General features: G+C 55.0%; 1 protein-coding gene across 5 annotated transcripts in view; it reads right to left on the reverse strand.

Annotated features, from left to right (window-relative positions):
* Positions 1 to 763: 763 nt before the first annotated feature.
* TRIM9 (tripartite motif containing 9) overlaps positions 764 to 17,556 on the reverse strand; it is a 29,626-nt gene continuing 12,833 nt past the window's right edge. The window contains exons 3-11 of one of the 5 annotated variants that reach the window (XM_065748645.1): positions 17,286 to 17,408; positions 12,536 to 12,646; positions 11,982 to 12,135; positions 10,716 to 10,861; positions 9,356 to 9,494; positions 5,714 to 5,902; positions 2,550 to 2,850; positions 1,993 to 2,155; positions 764 to 834 (exon numbers count right to left, since the gene is read on the reverse strand). In XM_065748645.1, coding sequence (XP_065604717.1) covers positions 772 to 834; positions 1,993 to 2,155; positions 2,550 to 2,850; positions 5,714 to 5,902; positions 9,356 to 9,494; positions 10,716 to 10,861; positions 11,982 to 12,135; positions 12,536 to 12,646; positions 17,286 to 17,408 — 1,389 coding nt within the window. In that variant the 3' untranslated portion in view covers positions 764 to 771. Of the gene's footprint in view, positions 835 to 1,992; positions 2,156 to 2,549; positions 2,854 to 5,713; positions 5,903 to 9,355; positions 9,495 to 10,715; positions 10,874 to 11,981; positions 12,136 to 12,535; positions 12,647 to 17,285; positions 17,409 to 17,556 lie in introns of all 5 variants that reach the window. The other 4 variants (XM_065748637.1, XM_065748669.1, XM_065748661.1 and 1 more) reach the window with 4 other exon arrangements.

A 17,556-nucleotide genomic window follows, 5' to 3' on the forward strand; every position in this document is an offset into this window, starting at 1 on the left:
GTGTGCGGGCACGGGTTCCTGAGGGCGGGTCAGCTCTCCGTGCTGCCCGTCCCCGGGCTCCCCGTCAGAACCTCGCTGCTGAGCGAGTCTCCCTGCTAAGGGAAGGATGCTATCGGGCAGTATTTAAGGCTAGGATACAGCAACTCTACAAAAATAAAGAGGAGCTGCACGGCCTGTGGCTGTGACGCCGCTTTGTGGGGAGCTCGGTGCTGGATCTGCCCCAACTCCTGCCCCTGCTGGGCCTGGTTTTGCTCACCGCTCTGCGTGAGCCTGGGGCTGACCCTGGCAACAATGCAGCCCTGCTCCAGCAGCCGGCTGTGCTGTAAGCCCAGCCATGCAGTGTCACCCCTGGGTGCTGCTAGGGGGGGGACCGGCAGCAATCCAGGGCTGACCCCGGCACGTGGCAGAGGTGCTCTGCAAGAAAGGCCACGGGGAAAGAAATATCCTGCAAAGGAATGGGGCTGGAGGGGGCGAAAGCTTTCCTGGGGGGCACAGCCCGGCCACGCAGCTCTGCCAGCTGCAACGGGAAGGGAAGCTCTCATCACAACCCCAAGCCCCAACTCAAATGGGTAAAACCGAACCTAAAAGCAGACACAGGAACATCTCGGGCTACCTAGGTACTTCATCAGCCAAAAAGAGCTAAACAGCGAAGCGTACACACACAGGACAGCGCTGGTGGGTGGAGAACGAAGACTGCCAAAGCTGGCTTCCTCCTTTTCCCTTCTGGCCGCCCCCGTTGCCGGTGCCGCCTCGTGGCACAGCACAGCATCCTCACTGCATGGCCGAGCGCGAGGCGTAGAACTCGGGGACAGGCAGCCCCGTGTGCAGCGTCACCTGCAAGGAGGTAAGGAGAGGGTGAAGGATGCTGGGGGTGATGAACACACACACACACGCACGCAGGCACGCACACGCCCCGAGCTGCTGTGCAGGGTAAGTCAGCTCCGTCCCCAAACGCTTTGATTTGGGAGGAAAGCACAGTTCCTTCTTTTATTGAACAGTTCAGAGGCATTTTGCCCTTCAGATGTGGATTTATAGAAAACTTTGTCTACGATGCAATGATTTCCATCCTGATTAGAGTCACTGTAATTACTCATGCACCTTTGAAAGAGGATAATGAAGGGCTTGGATTTATTAGCAGCCTTTTATCAGCATCCCCTGGGATGTCCTTAATGCTGGGGGATTTCAAGCTCTGCCTTGCACACCGAGCTGCCAGAAACCAGAAGGTCTCTAGAAATGTGCCTGTCTCTTAGGACAATGTGAAGAAGCGTGGCAGGAATTAAACCTATCGTGGAAAAGGACGTTTGTACCACACCAATAAGCATCTCTTAAAGCAGTGCAGACAGAAGGGCTTGTGCAGTGCTGGAGGAGCAAGCAGTGACCAAGGGGATGTGCCACGGCCACGCTGGGAGAACGTGGAGACTCATTGGGGTCAACGAGAGCAGGATGAGAACAGTGAGAAGGGGAAATGAAAGATGAAAATACCAGAGAGGCCCAGGAAGCCACCACTTGGTGATGTTCAGGATAGCAGAGAGCTTGGAAGAGAGGGAGAGAAGAGGGGTTTGAAACTCCTCAAAGGAAAAGAGGCTTTCAGAGATACCCTTCTCCCCAGTAATGCTCCTGTTTAGGACCCTGCAAGGTGAAGGAGCTGGTGAGGCTCCTACAGGGAACCATCACAAAATGGAGCTGTCAAATCCCACCAGTCAGGGGAGCCCCAGTGCCTCGGCAGCCCTGATGGAAAGCCTGGAGCACGGAGCTGGAGGATCAGCTGCTGCACAAAGGCCAGTGCTGATCTTAAAGAGACTGGCAGGAAGATTTGTGTGCAGTAGCTTTTTGCACAAGAGCCCCCTCTGCTCCACAAAGTCCCCGTGCTGCCAAGCATTGTCACACTCTGCAGCGACAGCTAAGAAGAGGAAGAGTCTTCCCATGAGCTCAGACACGGGGTTTGCTGCTGAGGTCAAGTCTCTGCTCCCAGAGTATGGTCTGAACACGTACCTGCACGTTCCTGTTGAGGCTGACTGCTGGGAAGAACAGGCCCTCCAAGTTCTCAAAGGCGACAGGCCCCTGCTGGTCCTCGTTGATGGAGAAGGTCAAGGTCCTCCTGGTCAAATCCAGCAGCACTCCCACTGTGGCACCTTTCGTTATCCCACCCTCGGTCCTGCAGGAGCAAAGAGAAAGTCACAGCATCTCGGTGGCATCACGTCCCTCGTGCTCCTGGCACAAGGATAAACGAATCACAGAATGGTTGGGCTGGAAGGAGTCTTAAAACCCACACAGTTCCAAACTCCTGCCACAGAATCACAGCACGGTTGGGTTGGAAGAGACCCTAAAGCCCATCCAGTTCCAACCACAGGCTCAGGCTGCCCAGGGCCAGTACTTTGTGTGTTAATAGAAGAGCCAGCGTAGGGAAGAAATAGCTGTAGCAGCAAGCCAGTGCAGCAGGGGCCGTATTTTGCTTTGAGCAAGGGCACATCCTCCAACAAAAGTGACAAGGAGCCAGCTCCCAAGCCACGGCCTTACCGTGGAGCCGTGCCTAGGTGCAGAGTGCATACCTGTTGGTGTGCGAGTTGTTGTGCATGAACCAGCTGCGGTTGTTGTCCACGTACATGGCCCAGGCCTTGTCGTCCTTGCCCAGCATGGCGTCCTTCAGGACGTCGATGCGTGCCACGCCGAAGGCCGGGTCCGGGTGGTTATCGTAACGGTCGATGGACAGCTCCCAGTAGTGCAGCCCTTTGGAAAAGCCCGTTTTCCCCAGCACAACCCTGTCATCATAGCTGTTGCAGGTGACAGTCAGGTTGTCGTTAGAGAAGATGATGTCGGCGTGTGCGGAGGCAGGGTCGAAAGAAAACCAAGCTACTGGAATAAATGAAGAGCGAAGGGTTAGGCCAACGGGAACACCACCCTCCATGACCAGAGCACGGGGACCGGACATGCACGCTCCATGCAGGGCCAAGAGCGAGCGAAGGCACAGCCAGCAAACGCTGGGTAATGTGGGCTGGGCTGGGGCTTTATGGCTGGGACCCAATGAGCTGAGCTCTGTTCTGCTGCTCCCTGGGTCCCTGCCTGTCCCAGCTCAGCCTGGAACCCACAGGATTGTCACTGTCTCCTGAAGCCTGGCCCTGGCAGGAGGAGACGTGTGCTCCTGGGCAGCTTCTGGCTAACACAAGGCTCCACGCTCACTCTTCTGGCTACGGGCTGTGTGGGGTCAGGCTTGAGGTGGGAAGGCTAATCTGAGGTTGGGCAGGTAAACTGCATGTGTGCCTTGGAAAGCTGGCAGCTCTGGCAACCGAAAGCACATATAAAGGTCTGTGTTTATGGGAACGCTGCTCCATATCCCTACAGAGCAACCAGCCATGCAGAGACAAGAGTTAGCCCATGGCAATGCTGGGAGATGCCCCCAGACCTCCACACCTGGTTATAAGCACAGACTCGGTCACTGGCAGTCTGACACACGGCGGTGGTTGCACAAACCACCACCCTGCTTTCACAGGTGGTTTTCTCCAGCGGTCACTGAACATCCACCAACACTCTCCCACCCAAAGGAGGAAACACAGATTTAAAGATGGACGCCCTGGGGAGATGTATCCCACTGCTCACTGGATGGTTTCAGAGGACAGCTCGCATGCACGCGGGTGCCCCAGGGCCACAACCCGACAGAAGCGAATCCGTACCTGCCACCATTTTTTTTATGTCAACTGTGGTCATCCCCAAGGAGAGGCATGCAGGAAAGAAAACAGCACGTAAAGTTGGCATTCGGTCAAAGAAGGAACCAGAAACAATTTCTGCCTGCCTGCTTCTCTGGCTTTCAGCACTGTGAGTGCACTGAAATGCAGGGAGGGAATGTGGGGTGCGGGATGGAGGGCATGGAGAGTGCTCCAGGGGACTCCTTCCTCATCCCATCCCATCCCATCAGGATGGGCATTTCAGAGGACTGCTTACTTCATCCCATCAGGATGGGCCCTCCAGGGGACTCCTTCCCCCATCCCATTAGAATGGGACCTCTGGGTGACTTCCTCCTCCATCCCATCCAGTCCCATTAGGATGGGCACTGCAGGGGACTCCTTCCCCCATCCCATCTGGATGGCTTTGCAGGCTGTGAGTGCCATTTCTCCTGGAGAAGGCGGTGGGAGCCTGATGGACATGTCTACCCCAGCACCGCAATTAGCTGCAGGAGGGCTAATTATCTATTTGGGATCTGGCACAAGCTCAAGTATCCTGAATGAATGGAAATGCTTTGAGCAGAAGGCTGGGATTTGAATTAGAGGGCCATGTGCACAGCACTGACTTCAGGTTTCTCTTCATAAGGGGAAAACTTAAAATGCCTTCACAGCATATGGCCGTGACCTTCACATTTGCCTACTGCTGTCTGGGAACGCCCTGCAAGGAGGGTGTGCGTGAGAAATGCTGCTCACCCACCCAGGAAAAGTTAACTATCAGACAGAAAGGATGACCAACATGGAGTAGGTGCCGGTTAATTGTAAGAAAGATACTTGCCTAATTGAGAGTAAGGCGTTCCTTGTGTCTCAAAATTGCATCCTACAAAGAGATACTGCATTTCACACATCACAGCTAAGAAAGAACAACTGGTCTCCTGAAAAGCACTCCTGAGGAGTTAACCCCTAAGGAAGCAGCCACGGGAGGAGTGATTCATTGAAAGCCAGAGAGCACGGAGCGGGCTCCCAGTGCAGCCTGGGGGCATGGGTGACAATGGGGATCTGTGGGGCGGATCTTGGCCTCAGAGAGCTGCAGCCTTCCTCCTGCACAGACTGCACAAGCATCCCCCAGCACCGCCGTGCAGCCAGGCCAGACCCATACGGCTGCCCCCACCTGCAGGGGCTATGATTCTGAGGTCTCTGCGCATGGCTGCAATGCAATTCTGCAGTGCAGAGCAGTGGGGACACGCCGTGTGCTCACGGCCCCGCACCGCCCCATCTGTGCAACACGGGCTCCACGCACGATGCTCACGCCCACTGTGGGAGGTGCCAGGACAGCGGACACAAAGTCAGAAACGTCCGTGACGAGACAGAGCAGAAGCCATCAGCGCACAGCAGGGATGATGAGAAGGAACATAAAAAGCACAAAGAAAATCAAAAGTCGCAAGGCCCCCGCTTATCCCGGCAACGGTCATGCTGCAGCATTCCTCATTCCAGGTGATGAGATGGAAATAAAACGATCGGGGACCCCCATTCTTCCCGGGCTTACACCAGAGGGAAGTGAGAACTGCTCCGCTTGGAGCGGTGTAAACCCAGAGCAGTGGGAGGATCGGGGCCCAGGATCCATTAGTGACAGAGGATGTGCAAAGACTGGTTAGAAAACAGCTCTGAGATGCACTGCGCCTGCGCTCCTTCAGGGCCTCAGGGACCATCCTGCTCCAGCCCACCTCCATAGAGGTTCCTCCCGGGGGGGGGGGGGGGGGGTCTGCTCTGCCCATGTCTCAGCATAGGATGGATGCCAACTCTGAGAGCAGCACTCCCAGCATCGCCCCACGCCTCACACTGACTGTGCTGCTACGGACAGACGGACACACTGCCAGAGCTGCACCACCAGAACGCTCTACACACGTCGGGAGCTCGGGAGCGGAGCGTGGACAAACAGAACAGCTTCCCCCTGCCATCCGCATGTCATGGGAAAAACAAACAACGGAACAAAACAAACAACGACTTTGGAGATGGCCGGAAGCACAGACCAAGAGAAATGCCAGAGGCACTGGGCTCACCGGCTGAATTCAGGGACTGTAAGGAAGAATGCAAGCTCAGCTGGTGGGCCGAAGATCTTAGCTCAAAGTAGGATCTCCCCGGGAAGCTGGGTTGTAGATTAAGGGTGGAGGAGAAAGGACTCATTCTACGAAGCTGCAATCTTTCCAAAGGCACTGGAAAAGGGAGGGTCTGCTCTTCCGACTGCGTTTCTAAACGTGAGATCAATGCAAACCGGAGATCAGACATCAGCACTGCGGGACCCCGACCTCGGCTGCAGTGAGTGCACGTGGGCACGGTGTGTGGGGCAAGACACGTAACCAGCAGCTTTGGAAATGCCCCCGTGTCATCAAGGCACTCGGCACATTGCTTTTCCTCGCAATGAACCCTGCAGCTCTTCACCATCATGCACCTGAAGAAGCTGAGCGGTTACCTGACGTGCTTGCTGCTGTTTTTTAGTGTCTCATACCTTTTTGTGCACCATATTGGCTACATGCGTTGCTTGGCCGCTAAGTTTGGGATGCTGCAGAGGCATTTTGCAGGGCAGGGCCGAGCTCTATTGCCCTAAGTGCCACCAAGCACCCACCTCACTCAAAGGCTGTTCGGGATGGTGTGACCTCAGTATCTCTTTGCACCTGTCAAAACACATCTGAGCCTTACAGTGAGAATGGAACAGCAGAACGTCAATCAGAGGGGACCTCTCATCTCACTGCATTCCATTCCCCCTACCACCAACAGTCCTGCCACCTCCTCCCTGCTGCCTTGGCCAGGGCTGCTCTACTGTGAAGATTTGAATCCTCCATCCTCCACACACTGCAATCCCAGACACTGTCTCCCCAGCCTTCCCACCTCCCTGTGAGTTCAAACAGGCAAAAGGAAGCGTTCCTTTGCATGGCAGATGCTGACTCCTGGGACCTGCTGCTGTGTGAGGTTACGGAAGCAAAGAGCATCAGTGGGTCCAGCAACGGGTGAGGTAAACCACAGCAAAATGTGTCAGTACATGGAGCTCACATTGAAGTCAGGATGTGCCCTCTGATGTCTACCAAGAGCAAGGGGCAGGGGCTGCTGCAGGCAGCCAGGCCCACGGCTCTCCTAACCAGCACCTGATGCTCCTGCAGCTCCTTGTAGTGTCCTCCTTGTGCTGTTCAGCCCTTTCCCAATGAGGCTGGCTCAAAACTTGCTGTTGGAGGTCACTCCGTGGCAGGGATAGATGCTATGTCAGGTAGGGAAGGTGTTATGCTGTGCTCCACCTGAGGGACTGCTGCAATCTTTGGACTTGTGGAGGAGGATTGGGTTTCTTCCAGGCACCCCTGGTTGGAGGGGACCTTAAAGACCATCTGTTATGGGCTGGGTGACCTCCAGCTCAGGCCGCCCAGGGCCCCATCCATGGCCTCGGGCACCTCCAGGGATGGGGCACCCACAGTTCTGGGTGCTCTGAGGAAAGAATTTCCTCCTGAAAAGAATTTCTTTTCTGAAAGAGTGGTCAGGCACTGGAATGGCCTGCCTAGGGAGGTGGTTGAGGCACCATCCCTAGCGCTGTTCAAGAAGCGTTTAGATGAGGTGCTAAAGGACTTAATTTAGTAGTTGGGTAGAGATAGTGATAGGAGGATGGTTGGACTAGATGATCTTATAGGTCCTTTCCAACCTTATGAACTTATGAACTTATGAACTCCTATCACCTAATCTACATTTCCCCTCTCTTCGTTTAAAGCCATTCCCTCTTGTCCTGTCACGATCAGACAAAGCAAGAAGTCAGACACTACCTGCTGGGACCAGAAGCCTGCTTTTCTCTAACAGCTCCTCGGCAGAATATCTCATAAGGACTTACAACGGGACGGCTGTGCTCCGAGAAATGTCCTCGTGCAGAGGGCTGTGCTCCGAGAAATGTCCTCGTGCAGAGCCTGTCTCCTCTTTTGTCCCTCCTTGCTTTCCCACAGGAGCACTTTGCAGCGAGCAGCAGAGCAGGGCTGAAGGGGACAGCCAAGCCTGAAAGCTATTCCAGTGCAAACAGCACTCAGAAGCCCAGTGCTGCTGCACAGACATAAAAGCCCAGATGGATGGCGGTGACGTGCGAGGCGGCCGAGCCACCGCATCACTCAGGTGTCTGCACACAGCTGCAATTTATGGCCCTTTGAGTCCAAAAAGCTCTGACTGCCTCTGAAAGCACAAAGCGCTCCAGGTCCGTTTACTTCTTTCTGCCTCTTTCTTTTTGTGCAGAAACAACAAAAGCCATCCAACACAAAGCCAGCTTCCACCTGAGGCACAGATGAGCGGTTTGTGTGCGCTCCCTGAGCTGGGCACCAGCCCCAGGCACCTCCAGGCCTGCTGGGACCACCAACAGCCGTTCTCTCTTCCAGCTTCCTCCGTATTCTGGAGCTTGGATGGACACTGATAGCACCAACGAGATAAAAGCAGAGCTGGAAAGATCTCCCAGGACTGCCTCCAGGCCAACTGCAGGATGCTGTGTCTCAAATGCAGCCTCAGAGGCACAAATCTGATGCAAAGCCAAAGCCCTGCTGCCTCCTGAGAAGCCAGGCAGTGAGGTGGGTGACATCTGCTGGCTTCAGGAGTCACCCCAGTGTGGGGCTGCTCTGGGTTGTCCCGTCCTTAGCTCTCCAGAGCAAAGCTGCAGCCTCCTTGCTGCGGGTGGACAGCTTTGCAGATGCACACGCAGCTCTCTTGGATGAGAAGGGTTCATCACAGGTTTGCTCTCTCGTTGTCAGATGTGGATCCACTCCCGGCACGTGCCCCTTTCGAACAGAAGCAGCAGTGACCTGCTAGGGATGAGTGCAGGCAAGCACATGGGAGCTCTCTGCATGGCCTTGCTCTGCTCCTACTCTACAGCCCACCTTGCAGCAGGAAACCCTTCTTCTTTCCTGCTCAAATCCACCACTCTGCTCTGCAGCAAGAAGGGTCTCACTACCTTCCCCAGCCTGCAGCATTCCTGAGCCATGTGCTCCCTTCTGTCCCAGCTGCAGGTAGGCATGCTGGTGGGGCTGAGCCCTTCCTGCCCGGCTGCATCACTGCATGCTGACCCCCAGAGCCCAGTGCTAGCCCTGTGACCTGTATGTCAGAAGTGAGCCCATTTGCCATGATGGATTAAGTGCCTGCTGTGACAAACCCACTTAAATTCAGGCGAGGAGCCTCCCTACAACCTTCAAGAAGGTGGTTAATATTCTGAACACGATGCTGATGGTGTCTTTTGGGTCTGCAAGGACATTTGTGTGGCTCCACTGTCCCTGCCCTGTCAGGGGCTTAAGGGGACGTTGTACAGTGATGTCATTCTGCAGCCATGCACAGGAGCAATGCTCGGTGTCCTGTTTTAAACAAAATTAGTGCGGGCATCTGAGCTTCCCTTGGGTGTAATACAAACCCAAACCTTAAAACACCTCCCTCTGGGATACTTTTCACTGCTCCTCCCCAGACAACACCTTCTGCAAAGGAAAGGGGATGAGAGAGAATTGCGGGCACTGCTCGAGGCTCCTGACACAGCCCTTCCTCCTCCCCTCAGCGCTGTCTCCTTGCCATGGCTGCTCAGACACCAGAGACCCAGCGAGCGTGGAATTCCCAGTATGGCAGCACTAAGCCTGGGGTGGTGATGTGCCCCATGTGTGTGTATGAGCAGCAGCCGAGCGCGCGGGGCTGGGGCTGCGGCCGTGCCTTACCCTCGGATGTCTGCAGGACCAGGGTCTTGCTGTAGGGGCTGACTCCTGTTTTGTTGAAGGCTTTGACACGTGCGCTGTAAGTGCTGTTGAAGTGAAGCCCGTCCACCGTGCACATGGTTTCCTTGCCCACGTACACCTCCTGCAGAGCAAGCACGGGTTGGGGTTGGTTAGGAGGGGAAGCACCTGGAGCATCCAACCCTGGGGTGGGAGCACCCCACCTGCCCCTGCTACTCCGTGCTCTGCTGCCTGGGGCATGCATGTTGCTAAAGCCCAGCAGAATGACTCCATGCTTTGTTCCTTGACAATACCGTACAATTTCTATAGGGAAAAGATATGCTAGTCATGTTGGAACAACTTGCAAAGCACCAGTCCCAGCCAAGCTCACTCTGAATCCAGAGGAAATCTGACAGAGAGTTGAATTAATAACACAGAGAGCCCAGGACACAGAAAAACTCTCGCAGAAACTAATTTTGCAAGCTCCTAGACGGCAGGATCAAAGCATTCCTTGAAAGAAAACAAAGTGAACCCAAGCCGTGCTGACTCACCAACATGTCATGCTTCTGCTCCTGTTCAAAGGAACAGGGCTGTGTAAGCAGACAGCACACATCTACGGGCTACTGAAACACCTGGCTCACGAAGCACTGACTTGTCATTAGCAGATCCCACAGCCAGGCTCCATTTTAAACCGTGTGCATGGAGGCTCTGCTTGGGGAGCTCACCTGCACGCTGCCCTGCTCTGAGTGCAGACCCTGCTCTGATGCTGCCTGAGGAGCTAGTACTTGAAGCTGGCTCCTGCCTTCCCAAAGTGTGTGCCTGTCCTCAGGGCTCACAGGGCAGCCTGCAGGCTTCATTTCTTCCTGCCCTGGCTCTGCCCTGGCTCCTGCCCAGCTGAGTTTCTCGGGGATGTACTCAGAAAACACAATGGGCAGTAGCCGTGCCTGCTCCCAGCTGATGGGAGCACACCGGGGTAATTATCAGCGTGTTGGATCAGAGCAAAATCATATTTTAATTGTATAATTACTGCAATTTAAAAGGCTTCAGGCCTTAAATGTCTCTGCTTGCTGGCAGCTGGCAAGCTGTGAGACTTCCACAGCAATTAGCATACCTTGCAGGAAATACTTAGCAACTTAAAAAAGATGGAGCTTCAAACAGGTTTGCAAGCCACGTTGGTCACTGGATAGGTATTTCTACCCCATCAAGTAACCTCAGAGGCCCCAAAAGCCACAGCTTGTCTGCACCATTGGTTTCTCTGTGCGAGTCTCACATTTGTGGGGCAGAAGAGCACTTGCAAGAACCTGGGGAGCTTGCTGGTTGTTCTGTGGCCGTGCCCCAGGGCTGGCTCTGTGCCCCCAGCACTCACCCTGAACTGCCCTCCATTGCCATCATCGAGCTCCAGGATGTAACCTTCCACCTGCACTGTCGACAAGGGGGGCTGCTTCCAGGACAGCGTGGCACTGTTGTTGTGGGTACAGCAATCCTCCAGCTGCAGGATCGGGGGGGCCGGCACTGGGGAGGAAACTAAACACAAATTAGGGTGACCCTGGCTGCTAGCACCACTGGGGAGGAGCGGGGCAGAGCTGTGCGTGTGCAGCTGGAGGGTGGAGGATGTACCCAGGGCCAAGCTAGCTTTGCAAAAGTGATGCCAGAGCTGCAGAGACCAACAACCGTTGGGCTTTGCAGAACAGGTTGGATTTATCCTAAAATGGGAGGCTATGGCATCATCAATTGCAGGACTCTACAAAGAGGAGATGAGCGTCTCCCAGTGATGCTATTTCAGGGAACAGTGGCCCTTGATCGGCCAAAAAAGGCTCAGGGTCCTCCCACGGTGTCCCACACACAGTCCTCACAAATCAGAACCACTCCATCCTCTTCGCCCAGAATTGATTAGGCCCAGTTGGAGAGGACAGGTGGAGAACCCAGGCAAGATGTGGAGAAGCCACAGATGTCTGGGTGAGAAAAGGTGGACTCAATAGCAAAGGTTCCCCATTCACCACATCCTGCTGTGATTCTTCCATGCCTAGGGCTGGACCTTCAGCAGCACAACCCAGCACAGTGCAGCAAGGCCTCCTGGCACAGCATCCTTGAGGGATGTCCCTCAAGGCATAAAAAATGCTTTTTCTCATGCTCAAAAGCGAAATGTCATCTATCTCACTTTGTGGAGCTAAGCCAAAGATCTTCTGTAGCATCCAGCCCACAGTAACCCCGACACCTGGGAACCAAGGGAGTGCTGCCACTGCTGCCAGGGCCACCCAGATGCACAACAGGAGCTGACTGTCTTAAATGAGTATTAAAGGCCCTTTCTTGGAAGGTCTCATCATGCTGCACATGTGCACCTGCACTGTGCAAAGCTGGCTCTGTTCCTGAGCTGTCCATGGGTGGTGCAGTGGGACACAGCTGTTGCAGGGCTGCTCTCTGCTCTTAAACAAGCCCAAAAACTAGCAATGGGGAGTGGGGGGAAAAGCTGCTATCTGCATTTTACCACTGAGAAGCAGAAGCAAGTTGTATCTGGCTGACCCCCGACCTTCCAAACTCTGCTTGTTGGGAGGGATGGGAAGCTCTCCTCTGCTGTCCCTGACCTGTGACAAGTTGCAGGGAGTGCCCGGTGCGAGCAGAGGAATACCCTTACCTTTCATCTGCACGAAGTCGAGCTGATGGATGGACTGCAGCAGGGGGCCGTTGTCAAGGTTCAGGTCAAAGTCCGTGGTCATGCGGGGTGTGAGGGTCCCTTTTCCCCACTGGTCCTCGGTTAAGTGCACTCTCCTGATGAGAGCGTCGGAGATCTGGTGGCAGGGAGCAGCCTCAGCTACCGAGGGCCACCTGGGCTGTGTGCTGAGTCTTATCCCCTCCTCACTGTCCCCCTTCCCTGTGCCTACCAGGCTGCCACCTCTGTCCCCGGACCGCTGGAGTTTTGGTGGTCATTCCTGCCCACGTGCATGCTTGCCCTTGTTGAACCTCATTAATTTCCCCTCCACCCAACTCTCCAGCCTGCCCCGGGCATACTTCTGCTTCTGTTCCACTGCAGCCTGGAGGTGATGAGGGACTGGCCTTTGATTTTAGGGTTGGGAAAGCTGGAGGCAGCACCCTTGCTGCATCTCCTCTGACTACACCGCAGCCCCAGGGCTCTGGCTGTGTGATGCCTTCCCACTGCTCCTGCAGCCTGGCTGGGAGCCGAGCACTGACCTGCAGGAAGCCACTGGGGTCGTTCTCCTTGATCACCTCCAGGCAGTACTCCATCAGCCCCGTGGTCTGCCTCAGCTTGACTGTGCAGTGAGAAATCTGGTCTCGCACCACCTGCAATGGCACAGGGAGAGAGGCACTGGCACATGGATGTGGCCAGATGGGTTAGCTTGTCAACCCCACGCACAGAAACCGCCTGCCTTCATCCCTCCAGCTGGGCTGCTGGGCTCTGCCCTCCCTTCCTTTTGCTGGGACCAGGAGCAATACCTGGCAGCCTGCTATTTCCAGGAGGAAGGAACACATCACAGCCCCATCTTCAGCACAACCACAGCAATAAACTCATCTGTGCTGTGTCCCCTCTGCGAGCACTGTGCAAGGCAGAGGCATGGAGGTGAGTCGAGGCACATGCCAGCCTGCTGCAGCCAGCAAACCTGAGCTGCAGAGGGGGGCAGTGGCTCCTGTAGGGCAATCAATCAGATCACGCGTTGCTTAATTATAATTTAATCACCTCTGCTTAATCACCTAGCAGGAAGAGAAGAGTCAGCAGCTCTGCAGCTTGTGTCTGCTTCTGTGAGACAGTGGGAAACGCTGCCCTGGCTGGCTCCCGGTTTGGGGGGGATTTGCTATTTGCTGAGGCTGGAGAAGGGGTTGCATCAGCATCAGCATCGTAACCACCACCAGCAGCGCACAGCGTGTGCCGAGCCGGAGAGACAGCAGGGGGAGCTCCCAGCTTGTCCTCCATCCGGAGAAGCAGAGGGTGCTGGAGGATTTTTCTGGACCTGCTCTTGCAAAGGCTTGGACGCTGGGACTCCCAGCTGCAAGATATACAATACACATCCCCAGCGCACCCCCAGGCACAGCTGAACTGCAGGCAGCTTCTGCATTCCCAGCCTGCTGGGAACGGCACGTGGCATCGTACTGCATTGCACAGAGCCTTCCCCTTGCAGCCGCCCTCCTGGGAAACAAATGCACGCACACCAGGAAGACAGCAAAGATGGGATTGGGAAAACAATCTTCTTATCTTCTTTGCAGTTTAAATCTCCATCGGGCTGGGCCAGGATAATGAATTTGTGGCCCTCTCCTTGCCCGAAAGGATGCTTTCCAAGCATTACCAGCAAACGGCCATCTGTCAGCAGCAGCCATACATGCACTGCCAGCAAGCAGTGTTCACTCGCTGAGGACCAAGGCTGAGAAGTGATGCTCCCTGGCTGCACAGTCAACCCCAGCCAGCTCCTCTCATCCAAGCTAGGCAGATTATTTCCCAAGCTTCCCAGTGGATAAACCCTGCTAACAGAGGCCTGGTCCCAACCAGGAGGAGCAGGGCGGTCTGTGCCTGCAGGGGATGAGCCAAACACCCGCTGCTCCCAACCCAGCAAGGCTCACAGTGCTGCTGGCTGGAGGTGGCACGGCTAGGCTGGGAGCTCACCATCAGGCTCACAACCCACAGGCCAGGCTCTGAAATGGCTCGCTCACTTCCACAGCCAGCTGCATGGCAGTGCCTCCCCTTGCTACGGAGCACAGTCAGTTCTCACTGCACTGTGTGTTGGGTCTCAGCAGCTCTCCAGAGCATCCATCCCACTGGGGCTGCCCCTCGGCACCGATCCTGCCCTTCTGGAGCTCTGTGATCCCACTCAGGGATCGAGAACCTATTCAGCTGGAGAACTAGAGCATGAAACAGCAGATTAATTGCAGTGGTTCTTCTCTGCTGCTGTCCCCTGGAATTTCCACTCGGTGGGGGATCTCAGCTCCTCATTACACCAAAATAATGGGGGTTTATGTTAAGGGCCAAAAGAAAAAAAAACCTGGAAGCTCTTCAAACCTCTGACTTGCACAGGGAAGCAGGGCAAGCAGCCGTGCAGCTTCAGGAGGGCTCTGAAGGCTTGCAGTGCTCACCAGACCACCAGCAACACCGGGCTTAGCATGGAAGTAGATGGTTTGCAATGCTCTGCTGAAAGCACTGAATGGTGGCATCTTCTGGGAAAAGGCTTATGGGGTACAGAGTGCCTGCTCAGCCGGTGTGGGGGCTGGGGCAGCTCCACACATTTCGTTTCTGATTGCTGTTATCACTTTTTTCCCGTTGCATGTCAACGGAGGTAACAGCCAGAACCTGGTTACTAATTGCAGCTTGCAGAAAGGACGTTTGCTGTGTGCTCACAGCAGCTCCCTGCTACTTTAAAATAGGAAATTTATTTCCAGAGCTTTTCTTTCCTGCAAGATGACATTAACTATAATTTACATTTTAATATAGCTCCTAGAAGGCATCAGCACTCATCTCTACCTAAATGTCTCCCTCCTCTCCCTCCTCTTTTTAGCCCTTGGCTGGGTTTCTGGTTTCCAAGGCACACAGCCTCACGTGAACCTTGGCTGGATGAGCCCTGCTGGGGGCTGCCATCCCATACAAGGGGTCACGGAGCAGCACTTCACCTCTAGAGGTGCCAACACGTCCAGTGACACAGACTGAAGCTCCAAGAGGTATCTCAACTCTTCCTGGAGTAACCCTGCAGGAAGCCGACATGTCCTAAGCTCAAAATGTTTGTGCTGCGGGGCATCTTCCTTTAGGAACCAGAGGCAGCCATGAGAAGCAGAACAGACAAGGTCTGTCCTGGATGTGGAATTTAATCCCTGACCCCACTGCTCCCGCAGACCCCATTTTAATATGAATCCAAATTTGGGGAAGGTTTGGGCATCGGTATCAGCCCATGGATAGCCCTGGCCTGGTGCCTGTCTCCACAAAATGTGTGTCAAGCTAAAGTAGGTCAGTCCTGAAGCTGAGCTGACCCCAAATCTGGGCATAGCAAGCCATGGGCTGAGCACACAGCACAGGGCAGTTGAGGTGGCCCCTCCACGCAGTACCGGGCACCCTGCAGCTGTTCCTTCTGACACCCCACGGGGACAACTGCTCCCCCCACAATGCTTCCAGCCCCACAGAGCCTCCAGGCTTTGTCCTCATCCCCCGCAGGCAGTGCCAGCCTTTGCAGCCTTGGTGATACAGGGGAGGTGCAGCTGCTCTGGGCACAATGGTTGCACAGTTGGGAGCTGCAGGTGCTGCCTTTGTCTGGGGGCTCCTTGGAGGGACAAAGGGAAAGCTGCTCCAGGCAGCAATGACCTGGGCAGCCCACTCCTGTGGGTCACAGGGCTGTGGGGCCTGACGTGGCAAGGGACGAGGAGGAAAGCAGGAGGTGCCCAGCAGGCTTGAACCCATCCTATACCTCCACGTGTGGCAGCAGACAAAGACACTCTCTGCCACTGTCCCCAGGACATGCATTGACCTGATGTGTGTGCCTCAGCCATGGGGGTTACATCTCACAGTGCAGGACTCCACTGCCCTCAGATGGGTCACAGCTTTCCCCATGCAAGCCACAGGCGGCACAGCAGCATCTCTTGCTTATCCCTGCCTGCAGGAACTAGAAGGGAGAATTAATAAATCCAGGCTAAAAGTCTGACCAGCACTGTGCAGAGCAGAAGGGAGCAGTTTCTGGGTTTTAAATAGCAGCCCCTGCAATGCTGCTCACTCCATGGAGCCCTTCCTGCCGTGCAACAATCCTTCTTAGAAAGAGCAGGGAGCTGCAAAACTCCAGGCAGGGAGACTTGAGGGCTGATTTAAGAGTCCAGCATGAAACCCAGGGGCTGGAAGTGCACTCTCAGGGTGGCTGCTTCTCCCTAATGACAAAGCCCAGTTGAGTATGAGAGTGGATGGGGCAGGGTGATCATGTGCATCGGCTGGGGGACACACAATATGGGATGAGCAAGCTGTGGGAAGCAAATTCCTTCCCCTGGCCGAAATATGAAAGGCCTCTGTGGTTTGTGCTGAGCAAAGGAAACGTTTTATGCTTTAATTAACCATGCCCCAAAGGGCAAGAGTGAAAGAGAGCCCACAGACACAGGGGTCCTCCCTGCATCTACAGGCTGGCAGCGAGGCATTGCCTATGTGGGCACTGCCTATGTGGGCTGTGCTTTGTTGTCAGACAGCAAGTCGTGGTGGATCCCCACAAAGCTCCTATTGTCCAGCTCCCTGATGGACCTACGTGGGACCCACAGGGTTTAATTGCGGAGCAGAGTCTCATGCTGCATTGCGCTTGCCCACCCTGCTGGGAGCTTTGGAGGGAGGCTGGGGAGAAGCAGCAGCAAGGAGAGAGTGTAGGACAATGAACATGATGGAAATGCTTGAGAGGGAGGGCTTGAAGGAGGTGCACGCAGAGCTCAGCCTGTTTGTAGCTGACCTTGGTGCTCATGTTGAGATCTGCAGCTCAGCTCCCTCTGTGCCAACATTTCACTGCTGGGTGAAACAATCACCCTGAGGTGCTCATCAAGCAGAACAGAACACAGAGTGATTCCTGCTCCTGCCTGATGCTAACACTGGCATCTCGTGGCTCCAGGACTGCAGCTCGTGCTGAAACCAGCAGAACTCACAGCATTGCATCCTGCAGGGTCAGGTCGGGAGCTCAGAAGCAACGTGGGACATGAACAAGGTCATCGAACAGCCTCTGGATGCTGTACAGAGGGCACTAACAACCTAATCATTTCTAATTGGTGCAGCAATGGAATAATGCAGTGGGAACTCCTCAGAGGCAGCAGCACTTTGCTCAGGACCCATCAGAGCGAGCTGAGCATCTGCAGCAAAAGGGAATTCAATCAGCTCACGTGAGAAACATGGCAGGATGAGCAGCTTCACAGCGAGCCTAACAAACAGCACCACATCCTCACCCTGCTCTGGGGCCAGGCCTGCAGAAAGCTCTCTGAGCCAGGGGCTCACCTTCAGCTTGTGCTCGTGCTCCTTGTTGACGCGGGACAGCAGCTGGGCTTTCCTTCTGTTGAGGGCATCGATGAGGGCGTCACACTGGGCCACCAGGCAGGCCTCGAACTCCACGCTGTTCTCCTGTGGGTCAGAGCAGAGCATCACAGCATGACTTTCCTTCTGGGGTACTACCAGGGCTATTTTGAGGTGTACAGCCAGGCCACTGCAGCACACAGATCTGAGCTCTTAGCACACTGGGTGCATACAGCCCTGGCTAGGGGTAAATACA

This window comes from Cyrtonyx montezumae, unplaced genomic scaffold (assembly GCF_038088225.1).
Source record: "Cyrtonyx montezumae isolate F1298 unplaced genomic scaffold, pur_monq_1.0 scaffold_10, whole genome shotgun sequence".
In the NCBI taxonomy this organism is placed as follows: domain Eukaryota; kingdom Metazoa; phylum Chordata; class Aves; order Galliformes; family Odontophoridae; genus Cyrtonyx; species Cyrtonyx montezumae.